Source organism: Poromitra crassiceps (genome assembly GCF_964638095.1).
Source record: "Poromitra crassiceps genome assembly, chromosome: 13".
NCBI lineage: Eukaryota > Metazoa > Chordata > Actinopteri > Beryciformes > Melamphaidae > Poromitra > Poromitra crassiceps.
In genome coordinates this window covers 34,680,185-34,695,667 of record NC_139644.1, presented here as the reverse complement: position 1 = coordinate 34,695,667, position 15,483 = coordinate 34,680,185, and the positions used below count along the sequence as shown (strand labels likewise).

Below are 15,483 nucleotides of genomic sequence, written 5' to 3'. Positions count from 1 at the left end.
CACACGAACAGAGTGAGATGAAATACTGCAATACCTGGTTCAGAGTTCACCAGACCTCCAGTGGGTCAGAGAGGCGGTGAGTGCAAACACAACCTTCCCACCTAGCTAAGAAGAAGCCTTTTGAACCCTTCTTGTATTCTTCTAGTTTGTATGGTGGCGGGGATGAGGCCTGATGGCTACAGACACGTCCTGTAAAGGTCCACAGGCTTGACCTCTGCAACTGCCAGTTTCCTTCAAGGAGCGTGACTCTGCAGTACTCATACCCATCACTTGGGTCCGCTCCTGCCTGACAGCTCTCCTGATGTGCCATGCTGTGACCGTCTGCTGCTCTAAATTCATATAAATAGATACATAATTCGCCCCCTACAAAAAAAGTCTTCTTTCTGGTTAGCTCTCTCTTACTTTTGGAATGTTTTAATCCCATTGCAGTTCCAACCTGAGAAGGGAGGGGAGTGTTTTTTTCTTCAGCGGAGGGGGGTTTGCGAGGAGTCGGGTGGGCAGTGTGGGGGTTGTGGGGTCTATGTGCCGAGAGTATGAGAGTCCCTTTGTATCCCGGCGAAGCTACAGGCCAGCCAGTTATGGGTATGGCTCCCTCATTGCCCCGGTTCCCTCCTCCTCCCCCAGCTCCGTTTCAATGGCCCTCTTTGTCTTTCCAAAGTATCACACAGCCGATTAAATAGAGGGAATTAGGAGTCAGACTTAACCTGCAACACACACATAGCCACACACACACACACACGCATGTATACATGCACACTTTAACAAACTTGAAATATGCATACAGGCATGCACAACCAATCGCACTCTCATCCAGGCTTAGTTGGAGTGCAATGGGACCTCGAGCCATGCTGTCACTCTGTAGTGTGATATGAACTTTCAGCCACTGGTGGCTGCACACTGCATTCACAATATGAATGGGGATCTGATGATGCTCCTGTAATGTAACGCAGCACTCCCACAGGCTCATTCACTACCTAGTGCACATGCATCGTCACTCATGTCCAGCTCTAATGGCCGCTGGCGAGCTGTGGATTGTCCGGGCCCAGCAGGGCCAAACTGAATTATCCCTCCGTTGGACAGATTATGCTGAGAATGTGAAGCAGTGGTTGAGTCACTGGATGCCATGGACGCTTGCCTTTGTGGCACTGTATAATTTAATTTTATAATGATAACTGCTTGAAAATGTCAGCACAAACAATAGGCATATTTCTATAATCGGGGCCATTTTGTTTGTTGTTTGAAGAATTCGAAGATTTGGAAAATGACCTTTAGTGACAGTTTTTTCCACCCTTTTAAAGCAGTGGTTCTCTACGTGGGGTCTGGGGACAACCAGGGGTCCTTCCAGGGAGTTCCCAGCAAATGTATAATTTGTTTTTATTTTGTATTATTATTTATCTATTTCACCATTATTTAATTTCAGCACCAGTGGCTTCTGCATTACATTACTGGCTTTCCCGGGGAAGCTAAGCAGGTCTGGCTGTGGAAAATCCTTGGATGGGAGACAGTGCTGCAAGTGGTGCAGGAGGACCAGTACGAGCCGGTGCTCTTCCCTATGGTCTCATGAATAATCTCCCCAATGCCCCAGGGCAGAGACAGGGTGAGTGAACACCGCCCTTCGGATGAGATGTTAAACCGAGGTCCTGACTCTCAGGTCATTAAAGATCCCATCGGCACTCTTCACAAGAGTAGGGGTGTAACCACGGTGCCCTGGCTAAATTCCCACACAGGCCTTCCTTCCATCACCTAATCATCCCTGGTTACTTAATTGTCACATTCAGTCCTCAACTCTCCTCCATGATAGCTGATGTGTGGTGAGCGTTCTAACTTCTGACGCATGCATACTGGCTGCCGTGCATCACCCAGGTGGGTGCTACTCATCGATTGTGGATGAGTTGACCCCCCCCCCTCTAATATGTGAAGCGCTTTCAGTATCTAGAAAGGCGCTATATAAATGCAATCAATTATTATAATTAATTTCCAAGAAGTTAACATAATTAGAGAATGTAGAATGACTGTTTTGATTTTGATTTGATTTTAGATTCACTGTTATCTGTCTACCTATTAGTCTAGTCGTGGAATTTTGGACAGAATCATATCTAACAACATGTATTCCAATATTTGGGTTCAGGAGACAAAATCTTTCCAAATGCTGGTCCATGGCTCTAATGTGTACTAAATAAGGCGTCCTTGATAAGCAAACGTTAGAAAATCACTGTTTTTAAGTCCTGTCCCATTGTAACAAGGTCTCAGGAGACAGGCTTGTATAAAAGCAGAAAGAATACAGCTTTATTTAGTGTGAGAGAAGAAGATCATTAGTCGTCATCACATGTTTCAGCTTTCGCTCCCGCTATTATGTACAAGTTGTTTCGTTTTGCTGTGCTGTTAGCAGTTAAGAGTGGGAAATACAAAACCGTAAAATGGCAATAACAGTCCAAATGTTTTCTTCGCGATGGAGAGAAACCGTGAACAGCGCACACAAACATAATACCAGCAAATATAAATAATAAATGTAATATTCATAGCAACAATAGGTATTTCACACATAGCAATTAGGATGTAAAATGAGTTCTGCCTCGTGCTGAGGTACCTGGTTAAATAAGAATGTTAAGATCTGATGGACCAGAGCAGTACCGAATGCATATGGTATGGACTTGAGTCAAATGGTGATACAGAATATGAGATATACATTTAAAAAAAAATAAAGCCAATGAAATGAGTAATTGTTTCATGTTCCAAGATGGAGGACATGAAGCCTGAATTACATGCTGTTGTTAAAGATACGAGGGTGAGAGATTACTTTCCATATGCCAAAACATAGCGATAGAGACCATACAGAGGAGAAATCACAAAACGTAGTCAGCCATATAGAGACCATACAGATGAGAAATCACAGACGCCACGTCAATTCCCCAAATTGAGTAACTGATCCGGTCGTCAAATAAATTCTGAACCAGTAAAAAAAAAAGTTGAACATGACATACAGATTGTTGCTTCTCTGTCGCATGTGTGAGTAGCAGGCGTTTCAGTAAGGACAAGGCAAATTTAGGATTTAATGTTTGTTTTTGTTTTTTTCCACTTATCAACTCCTACATCTTTTACTCGCTCGATCTCTGGCAACTGCGTTTCAATATTGGCATCTCACAGAGAAATCGTCCTCGAATGGTAACAAAAAGTACACAACTACAATCAACAAATCTGACATTTCACATTGAATACTGTACTATATACACATTTTGAATGTCACAAAGGAAATGCAAAGGCAGTGGTGCAGACTTTCAGTGGAGATAATAATGGCAAAAAGCATTTGACAGTATTAATAATACAGTAACTTGTTAAAACAATGGAAAAAAATGTTTTATGTATTCTAAAGTACGTAGAGACCATAGATTTGGTCAATGAAAATGGATTATCTATACAGTATAAATAGAATTGTCCATCATCATGAATATCCTTCATGAATACATCAAATACTTCTGAAAATAATCACACTCATCAGTGCCATATTGTGAAGAATCCAAAAATATTAGCTTGAGGAATACAGTTTTGAGTAAGGTACAATAAGTCACATTGGAAAAATGTTGTCAGCTAAGAGAAAAACTAAATGGCTACATTATCTAAGGTAGTGTTGGGTGTCATGTTGGGAGAAACATCTATAAAATCAGTTTCTTCTCTATATTATGCAATCAAGTTTTGGTCTCAAAACTTTGGTCATTTTACAAATAAAACATCTCTAGAATCACATCTCATCTGTATGCATGAATATACATTTTGAATTTCAAGCACATTCAATAAGCTATCCTGATATTAGTCAATGATTTTTTTTTTTTATCATTTAATCATTTAGCTGTTTTCTGACAACATGAATACTTCTTAACCTCATCAAGGTTTGATGGCATTTTTGCTCCGTGAGCCCTCAGCGTGTGTAAAAAATTTATTTGAAGTGAACGCAGAACAATATTTTGTATTGAATAAGGAACATGTGCCTCTGAAACCACAACAGAATGCTATACAATATTGTTATACTGATTACCAAAACAATACAAAACTAACATCTGTTGGATACCAGGTTAAACTTGCCTGAGAAGTGAATGGGCTATAGCCAACTAGTTTGGCACTCCATTCTTCCGATACCATAAAACCTAATATAATGTAGAATGAGATTGGCTCACTCTGTCACAGTCTGCTTAATGAGGATCCCCACCAAGGTTTCCATCTTAAAGTAATACATTCTCTGACAATGCTGTATTACCCCAGATGATCAACCATGCTTCAGAAATGCCGAGCTCCAAGCTCATCCTTGGGCTGTGATGGCATTTCTGTGTCCGGGCAAAGACCACTACAGGGTTCCTCCCCCCCTGCTTCCCCAGCCGACTCCCCCAGTGCCTGTCCCCCAGCCCAGACCCCCAACGCCCCTGACACCCCCCACACCGCTGCTGCTGCTCGTCCGTGGGTCGGAGATGGGGGATGAACGTGCATCAGCGCCCTCTGGCCTCGGTGTCTGTCATGGCCGGGACAGCGTGGTGTAGACGGGCTGCTCCCAGTGCGTGGGGCTGTGCGACTGGGGCACGCTGGCCGGGTCGCTGATGGCGGTGTACAGCGGCCTCTGGGACGGTCCCATGTAGGAGAAGGCCGAGTACAACCCCGAGGCCTGGCCGGAGTGGGCATAGTACGCCCCCGAGGCCTGGTGGTCCGCGTACTCGGCGTACTGCGCCCGGGACGCCAGCGAGGGGAAGGCAGAGCTGTAGTGGGGCAGGCTGAGGGGGGTGTAGGTGACGTGGGACCCTGCTGACGCCGCCTCTGCAAAATGCCCGGCCTCGCTTTTGATCTGCGCCTTGGTGGGGTCCGAGCTCAGAGGGGAGGGGTGATGCTGCTGCTGCTGCTTGGACAGCCAGGCCGCCGAGTGTCCGCTGGCCGCAGCCAGAGCCGAGGAGATGCCGTAGGCGTAGGGGGAAGCCGAGGAGCCCGCCGCCGGCCCGGCGCCCTGCCCCACCCCCGGGTGCCCGTTGGGAGGGAGGTACTGGTCAAACTCGTTGACATCAAAGGGCTCCATGTTGGCCATCACCTCGTGGCTCATCTCGCCGATGTCCACGTTGCCGAAGTCGATGTGAGGTTTCCCAGAACCTGGTCCTCCCTCCGCTCCCATTGCACTGCGGGAGCTGCCGCTCCCAGCACCCTCCCTCTTCCCATCCCCAGACTTCCCGGACTGGAGCTCCGTCTTAGGGGTGGTAGGTGGAGTGGGAGGACTGTGGCTCTGGCCTGTGTGTGGACACAAAAATGGACATGTAGTTACAGATCTTTTTCTATGTGCAAAAGTGTGGACACACCTGATTGAATGTACTGTGCGTCCACCATCGCACTGGGCCAGCGGCGCTTGTTGCGCTTGTTCACTCTCTTAAATCCCTTTTGATCTAAAGGCTGCTCAAATGCTTGAAATGGTTTTCTTAGAATATGAGATTGTTTTGATTAGTTTAACACTTTTTTTGGTCACTGCATTCAATTTGTGTTATTTCATAGTTTTGAGCGATGTCTTTACTGTTCTTCTAAAATGTGGAAAATAACAACACTGAAAACTGCCTTGTATGCAAATGTTTGTCTGGTAGCATATGTGTCACAGTGGCGTATTAGTGGGGTGGTGGGAGTTCGTAGCCTGTGGCCCACCTGCAGCATGAGGGTGGTGCCCATCGGCCAGAGGGGACGCCCCGGCTGCCGTACTGTGGACGTCCAGGTGGAGGCCCTTGTAGCTGACCTCGCCCTCCGAGTGGCCGTCGGCCTCACTTCCTGACCCGGAGCCGGGCTTGCCGTTCTTGCGGCGCCGCGGCTGGTACTTGTACTCTGGGTAATCCTTCTTATGCTGCTTCCTCAGCCGCTCGGCCTCCTCGATGAACGGCCGCTTGTCGTTCTCATTCAGGAGCCTCGGGTGGAGAGAGAGGATACGTAGGTGGGTTTATTGACGGAATGAAAAACAGAGGGAAAATCTCTTGACACATTTCTAGCAAGAATCAGAAGTGCGTTTAAGTGACAATGTTGGTTTTAAGCTGCAGCATTATTATACTCTATGGGTGATATGAAAAATGTGTTGAACTCCGTTTTCGGCAGCTTTTCTGTTGGCGTAAGGAAATGGTCGTCATCTGAGAACATTTAGGGCGTGTGTGTTTGGTAACGCGAAGACTATGAAATGCACGTTAAGATAACAGACATGCAGGGCTGAATTCTTTTAACGCTCGATATTCTGGACGGGGTCAATAACCTTGACCAGCACCAATCAAACAGCCTCCTATGTAATTTGGCATGTGGCCCGTGTGCTAATGGAATAGGAAATTACATTTAAGGAGCCAATGTCTGGATTCAAGAGCATCAGAGAATACCAACACACGGCATAATGGGTCGAAATGATCTCTCCCTGATGCCAGTGATATGCCTCATTGGCAACATATTTTTCATATAATCAAGGTGATATATTTTCAGTGCATATTAATACATTTACTGATAGTGTGCTCATACTCATATAGTGTGAGATGTCCTTTTGTTTTGCTCCAGGTAGCCCACTCCACTACGTCTCTGCACAGCTGCAGCTAACGTTATGCCTGCCAGGGCTTTTTGACTGTTGGACAGTAATGCAATTATGAAGGCCAAAGATGCATCCTGTCTGCAAACACGAAACCAAGATCCATACTATTGCTGGCAGGACTGGCATGGGAAAACCTTGACCTTTCTCAGTCTCCCAGTTCATCATGTTTCTGGGCCAATTACCCAATCATCCCAAGGTCAAGTCTTCATCAAATTAATCCACGGTCCTTACGAGGTTAATGAATTAGCTAGCCCTTTCTGACCTTCTCCTCCGCAAATAGTGAGGAAGCAGCAAGGAAGAAGGAGGGATACGGAGCGGAGGAGACACAGGATGTTCTGGCAGAGTTTGAACCCAGGCCAGCAGTGGCACATGTTAACCACTGGCCCACCAACACTCAAGCATGCAATCTGACAATGCAATCAAATAAGTGTAATATTTGTCGCGCCAAAATAATACAATCTGATTTTCTGAACAATTCAAATGTTGACCACATGTATTGAGGGAGAAGTACATGGAGCTACTGTATATACCACTGCATGAATGAATGATCGGATGCATGAATGGATGGAAAAACATTGGGTGTTAGTGCTACAACAATCTGAGCTGTAAAACTGAGCTGAGGGCTTTGGAAAAAGTCCAGTAATTCCCCCGGGAGCCATTTGCTCTGACTAAATGGCTGAGAATTAAGTGGTCTATGAAATGAGCCTGGATTCAGGAACATGTGACCACAGCACACTCGCCCTACATCATGTGACCACAGCACACTCGCCCTACATCATGTGACCACAGCACACTCAGCCTACATCATGTGACCACAGCACACTCACCCTACATCATGTGACCACAGCACACTCAGCCTACATCATGTGGCCACAGCACACTCACCCTACATCATGTGGCCACAGCACACTCGCCCTACATCATGTGACCACAGCACACTCAGCCTACATCATGTGACCACAGCACACTCGCCCTACATCATGTGACCACAGCACACTCAGCCTACATCATGTGACCACAGCACACTCGCCCTACATCATGTGACCACAGCACACTCAGCCTACATCATGTGACCACAGCACACTCAGCCTACATCATGTGACCACAGCACACTCAGCCTACATCATGTGACCACAGCACACTCGCCCTACATCATGTGACCACAGCACACTCAGCCTACATCATGTGACCACAGCACACTCGCCCTACATCATGTGACCACAGCACACTCAGCCTACATCATGTGACCACAGCACACTCAGCCTACATCATGTGACCACAGCACACTCAGCCTACATCATGTGACCACAGCACACTCGCCCTACATCATGTGACCACAGCACACTCGCCCTACATCATGTGACCACAGCACACTCAGCCTACATCATGTGACCACAGCACACTCGCCCTACATCATGTGACCACAGCACACTCGCTCTACATCATGTGACCACAGCACACTCGCCCTACATCATGTGACCACCGCACACTCAGCCTACATCATGTGACCACAGCACACTCGCCCTACATCATGTGACCACAGCACACTCACCCTACATCATGTGACCACAGCACACTCGCCCTACATCATGTGACCACAGCACACTCACCCTACATCATGTGACCACAGCACACTCGCCCTACATCATGTGACCACAGCACACTCACCCTACATCATGTGACCACAGCACACTCGCCCTACATCATGTGACCACAGCACACTCAGCCTACATCATGTGACCACAGCACACTCGCCCTACATCATGTGACCACAGCACACTCAGCCTACATCATGTGACCACAGCACACTCAGCCTACATCATGTGACCACAGCACACTCGCTCTACATCATGTGACCACAGCACACTCAGCCTACATCATGTGACCACAGCACACTCAGCCTACATCATGTGACCACAGCACACTCAGCCTACATCATGTGACCACATCACACTCAGCCTACATCATGTGACCACAGCACACTCGCCCTACATCATGTGACCACAGCACACTCAGCCTACATCATGTGACCACAGCACACTCGCCCTACATCATGTGACCACAGCACACTCAGCCTACATCATGTGACCACAGCACACTCGCCCTACATCATGTGACCACAGCACACTCTCCCTACATCATGTGACCACAGCACACTCGCCCTACATCATGTGACAACAGCACACTCTGCCTACATCATGTGACCACAGCACACTCAGCCTACATCATGTGACCACAGCACACTCGCCCTACATCATGTGACCACAGCACACTCAGCCTACATCAGATACGTCCTCTCTCCACAAGTGTTTCTCAACCGCTGGGCTGTGACCAAAAGTCTGATGGGGTTCTGGGCAAATTTGACTTATGTGACAGAATACGGCGTTATTTGGTCTCTGGACTTCATGGACAAGGTCACATTTATGTTGGGATACAACAGAATGAGAACAGAATCTATTGCCATTTTTATTATGACTTTAAATCCACGGAAGACTGGAAGAGTAGAAAGTAAAAAGGGAAGGAAAGGGAGAAAAAGTCATGGAGAATTGGGGCACAGGGGGTCAATTGCACAATTGATTGCGGATCTACTACTTTGGCCTACTTCACACTGGTGACCTTTTGTTAATTATTTGGGGAAATGCCAGAACAAGCCACGATTGCTTCACCCAGATGCAGTTCTGAAAATTGAACAAAATGTTGATACTCAACAAACTATCAGGTGGCACAAAGATAACCCTAGTTGGTCAATAAAGAGTCAATTGCATAATTGTATCCCTGCAGACTAAACCTAAACCTGACCTTAGCCTAAACTCAACCCTAGCCCCGAACCCACTTTAAACCCGCTAAAGGGTGGTTCCTTTCTGAAAATACGCTGGATTCAACAACTCTGCTCCCGGGCAGCTCTATGTTGTGCCAGTACCTTACGGGCTTCTTCCAGCCAAAATAAATTTAATATTCACAAATTCCTAAACCCAACCCTAACCTCAACCTAATTCTGTCCATCACCACCTTAAGATTAACCTAACCCAGACATTGAATATCTATAGGCCAATATGGCGTTGCTAAAGGCTTTCTTTCTGGCCAAATGTTAGAGATGCATGTTTCAGATGCACGCTGCTTGATTTTTAAGACCTAAGTATGTTCAAAGTGGACCAGATTTGTTTTTGCTGTTGAAATTTTAAAACATCTCCCACAGGCCCCCTCACTATGCCCCCTAACTGCCTCATGTTGAGAAATGTTAACAACGCCCCTGCCTCCTGAAACTCAGGAGACTTGTTACCCTAACAGTCACTTGATCATTTGAGTATCAGCACTGGACCATCCAGGTGCAACACCTCCCTCACCTCCACAGCTTCCCCAGGGTCTTGCTGAGCTCCGCGTTGTGCAGGTGCGGGTACTGGTCGGCCAGCTTCCTGCGCGCCGCCTGTGCCCACACCATGAAGGCATTCATGGGCCTTTTCACGTGTGGCTTGTTCTTGTTTCCGGTGTTCACGCGCACGGGCATGGGCACCAGGGTCCAGTCGTAGCCATTGAGCACCTGGCTCACCGCCTCACGGATGCCGATGGGGAAGCGGTCCTCCTCGTCGTCGGATTTGCCAGAGGACTTGCCCGCTGCCGCGCAGGACGCACTGTCACCCTGCAGCCCAGCCAGCTGGGGCTGCTGCTGCCCGGGGAGGGGCGAGGAGGAGTGACCCGGTGACAGGGAGCGGCTGTCGTCCGAGACGCCCGGACTCAGCTCCACGTCCGATAAGCTCTGCTCCTCTCCGGACATCTTCCTAAAGATACAAGCCTCCCTATGCCTCTGCTGCCCCACTCCCTATACCTCTGCTGTCCCGCTCCCTATACCTCTGCTGTCGCGCTCCCTTTACCTCTGCTGTCCCACTCCCTATACCTCTGCTGTCCCACTCCCTATGCCTCTGCTGCCTTGCTCCCTATACCTCTGCTGCCCCACTCCCTATGTCTCTGCTGCCCCGCTCCCTATACCTCTGCTGCCCCACTCCCTCCCTCTGCTTTCAGTGAAGGAGACCGCTAGGCTGGCTGAGTGTAGTAGGCCGACTGCTGTCTGATCTCTGTGCTCCCGGCTCTGCTCTCTTCTATAGTATAAACTGCCAGTCTGTCTCTACTCTCAGCCTCCGCTGCAGGACTCTGTTAGGGTTCCACATTAAAGTTCTTTCCATCCGTGTTGTTGGTATCATAGGCTCAGTGCACACCTCGGACCCCAGTGTACTCGCTGGTTCGCACCTCTCTGTGCCAAAAACCCACCCAGTCTCAATTCCTTCCTCACTTCACCTCCTCTGTCCTCGGTTTGTCCTGCAGGTGATCTCTGACAGCGAGGACCTGAAAAGACACGAAGCCATGAGAAGTGTCAGTTCCAAAACTTCACGCAAAACATCAGTGGTCTCACCAAATATAGGGCTATTCGTCCTGGATGTTCCTCTGGTATGATTTATTTTTATTTTTTAATAAGATGTGGCTTCCAACTAAATCCCTGCTGATTTTGCATGATCTTAATTGCCATTATAATGATTAAAAACTAAGAACAAACAACAAACAACAAAATTGGACTCACTTAGATTGAGGTCTGGCGAGTGCCACACCTTGCCACACCCAGCTAACACCATGCAATGCAAATGATTCATTTAAACGCCATGAACCGGCCTACAGGAGGTGGGAAGGCACGATTTAGAAGATGTTTGTTCATTGTAACATAATGAGAAAGAGAAACCAGAGGCAAGCTGAAATGATGGAATGGATCCAGATTCAAAGTAGGCTATTCAATTGTGGAAATATGAGTCCCTGACAAATAATCATAATATTCCTTTGTGGCCTTATTTATTTAACCTTTTCACTTGAGATCAATGATCTCTTTTTTGAGCAAGACCTGAAACTCACTGTGTGAGTTTATACTATAAACTAGTGACCTAGAAGTAGCCTAGTTTTATCCGCTATGTATAGGGACTTCAACGTTTGGTCTTTATTGTAATTTATCTATCTCTTTCTCATTAAGGCGTGATTAAGTCTTCACAAAACGTATTATAGTCGTACATTTTTAGAATAAATGAGAATGAATTAATTCAGGCCTATATAGGTGCAACACGGCTATGCAGAGGTCGTGCTCTAACTAGTGCCTGTGTTATTCCAAGCCCAGGCCTCGTCCGTCGCCCTATTACAAGCTACTGTTTAAGGTTTTGCAGTTATTCCAAGCTCCCCGGAGAGAAAGTGTTGGAATAATATGAGCTGGAGGCAGCACAGACCTTGGATTTATCCTCGGCAGCTCTTGGATAAACACGGGCTGGCGCTGGAAATATAAACCCCACTCGCCCGGCTGCGTGTATACGCGTGTGTGAATTGGACACAGTCTGTTTGTGAAAGTATACATAGGGCGAGTCTACCGCGGGAGCAAAATGTGGCGTTGTTTGGCGCATTAAATCAACACGCCGCCTCGACCGCCTCGTTCTAAATCAGCGTACTTCCCGTGAACCTCAACAACACCGGGTTGTTTTGCACCTTGGTATCGCGTTGCAACAAAAATCACAGGAATCTCGCCCCGTTCTCGCCCATACGTCAAATGACATTATGAAATAGCTCGTCAATGTAATAGTCTGTATTTTTCATGTGTGGATTCACTGTGCTGCAATATGTGAGGAGGGAGCCAGCAGGATTAGAGTAGGCTAGGCTAGTATAGGGTGAATTCACAAACATTTGGGTCACCCACTTTTCTTAACGCGAGGAATAGGTATTAGTTAGATTACCCAACTTTGGGCTGCTGACATAAATCTTTAAGATGTAAATTCAACGTAGAGCACATCAAGTGAAGTGAGTAACAAAAAGCACAAATTAATGATTTTCCTGAATGATTTTTGTTATATCGGTGGGCTAGGCTATTTGTCCTGTGATATTCACTCACGTTGAGAAATAGGCTAATGTTTAGTTGAAATGTGGCTGAGGATACAGTTCAATCACAGTCTCATGAAGGTTTGATGAGTTTATGAGAAGCAGCTTTTAATTAACTTCAAAGTAACGGTGGGGGTCGTATCCAGTTCCAGCAGCTTCACCATCTGTCCACAGCGCATTAAAAAGTATTCGCTCGCCACCTGGACTGGCTGTAGCAGTTCACAGACTGTCACCATGCCTCTCTGCTGTGGAAAGACAATGCGTAAAGACCGTGCGTAAAGACCAATGCGTCATTGCGCACGTGTTGCCATACACGGCAACTGAATATGCAACCATATGCGACCGTTTGTTATATGAAGAATGATATTGCAAGGAGTGGCAGTCATTTTTGATTCAGTGGCGAATGATTTTCTTCGTCGCTCGAGTCGACACATTTATGTGAATCAAGTTTTGCTCTCATCAAACTGCAGCTCAAATTAGGAACAAGCAAGTGAATGAAGCTCGTCCTCTAGCTGCATGCCAAATTGTGTCCGTCCACACTTGACAACCTTTATCTAATATATTATCTCACAATATATGGATTGTTTTCTAAACCCCCTTCCAATCATGCTTAATTTGTTGCTAATTTGCAATCACTCAGTGCAATAGTGTGCCATAATGAATTATGGGAATGTGGAAGAGAACTCATTATCGCCGCCTGACTTAACAATAACTTGGCCTTAATTTGCTTGTTGGGAAATATTTTCGTTTTTTCATCACTGTTTATTTCAATTATTTTTTACAATAGCGCATATTTATCATGGTATCTAGTCCAAATATCCCCAAAAGGATAGCTATATAGGCCATTCCACTTAACAAGCATGACACAAATTCAATAAAAAGCAGTGAATTGTAATCTAAATCGCAAAAATGTAATAATAGACAAATAGTCTGAGACAACGTTGTCGTTTTTCTCTGCATCTAATTCCTGTTCAGTTAGGCTCATATGCTGTAAATATTGACATAATTAAAATGGACTTGCAACTTCTATAAGCTCCCTCTTCTTTGCAGGTCGCCTTCTCAACCTTTAGCTATTTTATTTTATTCTTGTGTGTGGGGGGGGGGGGGGTCCTTTGGAGTCGCTGCAGTCGCATAAGTCGAACAGTAAAAACAAACCTTTTAATATTAATTATCTGGCAAGCTGGAGGACTATCAAAAACCTTATTAATCAAAGATATATAATACAAAAATGAAATCATTGCAGATCCACTGAAAATTACCATTCGTTGTGCACTGGTGTAACAGGAAAATCATTACAATAATTAATAATAATCACAACCACGTTATGATTATTATTACTATTATTACCACTATTATCAAAAAGGGTTAACATTAGATTTATAGTAGGCCTACTATAAAACACATGTTTCTGAGGTTACTACCTACTATTTTTTACTTGTTTAAAAAGAAGAAGAGATTAAAATTATGTTTTTAAAAGCAGCGCTGCATGGGTTCTTTATTCTGAATATTTCTAACAAACCAGAAAGTTATTTGAGTCAATACGGCATACCCTCCCTTCTGTAATCATAATCATGGTCATTAGTAATATTGCATCTCTAACCTCGAATTCTTCATACTTAACTCCGACCAGAAATAATAAATAAGCAGTCAGAGTAGTAGCAGCAGAGAGGAAAGTTGGAAATGCTAAGCGCCTTACTTCAGTCATGAAAAAGGAGGTCGCTGGTTTAGCACGAGAATCCGTGAGTTCCCGAGTCTCCAAAGTGACGCTCGCTCCCCAGCCCCCTCGCTCGCGCTGCCCATCTATGAATGCCTGCTCTGTGTGCCGGTACCGGGACTTAAAGAGCTGCCTTGTATGAGGCGAGAGAGAAAAAAGTGGGGGGAAAGTCTTAAAGGAGCCGCAAACACGGATGCAAGATTGGCAAACTCTGATTGGCTGGGGATTTTTTTAGTCCCTTGCGCGCGCGCTCTCTCTCTTTAATATAGGGTACATGATTGATAATTTTGTAATTTCTAAATTTAGATTACCAAATTAGTCTCCAAATGAGGAGGGAAAGGCATCGATTTGAGTTTTCAAATTAAATTAAATTGGTCTCCTTTGTGATTTACGCATGCATTTTATTTTACGCACAAAGTTTTACGCACATAGTTTGCATCTGAACTCTACCCACCTGTGGCGGGATTTTTATGTTGCACATAATTTGACCCAGTTTCCTATTATGATATGTGGTTACAACATGCAAGCATGCCCACATTACTATTCACAATGAAATACATTTATAATGTATTCGTGTTCGCATTCTACAAATTACAAATGACTTGCAAGAAATTATATTTGGCTTTGTATTTGATGTGAAAATTGAGATGTTGCGGCAATAGTGCCTTTTTATATACCAAAATTAGCATTTCAACCAGGTTCAGCATAGAAACTGAGAAAGATAATTTAGATTTCATTGGAATTAAAATTGCGCGTTTTCACATGGTATCATACCATAACTCCCAGTCCAAATGAACAAGGACATAAAACTTCTCGAAATCAAATCAAAATCTGTCTGTATTCTGTTACTCGGGGATCAACATTTCATTTATCCTATGTGAAATAACTCCTCTTAAGAGATCTAGATCGATTGACCAATGACCAATGATGACCAATGGACAACGCTTATTTTGGTGGATATTTTCAAAAGTCCTTGCCATGCATCGGTCACTATGTTTGATTTGAAATTTGGGAACATGCCTCGGGGGACAACTTCGGTTGTCAGTGTATAGGTCACATGATAGAGACACGCATCTTTAAAACTTGTCCCCTCTTTTGATCCCTGACTGATGTGAACAGAGCGACCTAATGAGCGCAGGGCAGGGGGGTAAAGGTTTTTGGTGGAATCAGCGTCCCTGTTCCTGCCCCCTGCGGAGCATGAGAGACCGGGCCTATATTAGATTTTGTCCTCTGCTATTCGGTTCTCAAAATATAATAAAACATATAAAATTGTTGCCTTGAAAAATGGTACTCTGATTTACCTTTA

At 45.4% G+C, this 15,483-nt stretch overlaps 1 protein-coding gene across 1 annotated transcript; it reads right to left on the bottom strand.

Annotated features, from left to right (window-relative positions):
• Positions 1 to 4,425: 4,425 nt before the first annotated feature.
• sox10 (SRY-box transcription factor 10) lies at positions 4,426 to 10,340 on the bottom strand (the record flags this gene model as incomplete). The annotated part of the gene is made up of 3 exons (XM_083649676.1): positions 4,426 to 5,256; positions 5,659 to 5,912; positions 9,913 to 10,340. The coding sequence occupies 3 exons, from the start codon at positions 10,338 to 10,340 to the stop codon at positions 4,502 to 4,504; spliced, it is 1,437 nt and encodes a 478-aa protein (XP_083505802.1). The 3' UTR covers positions 4,426 to 4,501.
• Between the last annotated feature and the right edge of the window lie 5,143 nt (positions 10,341 to 15,483).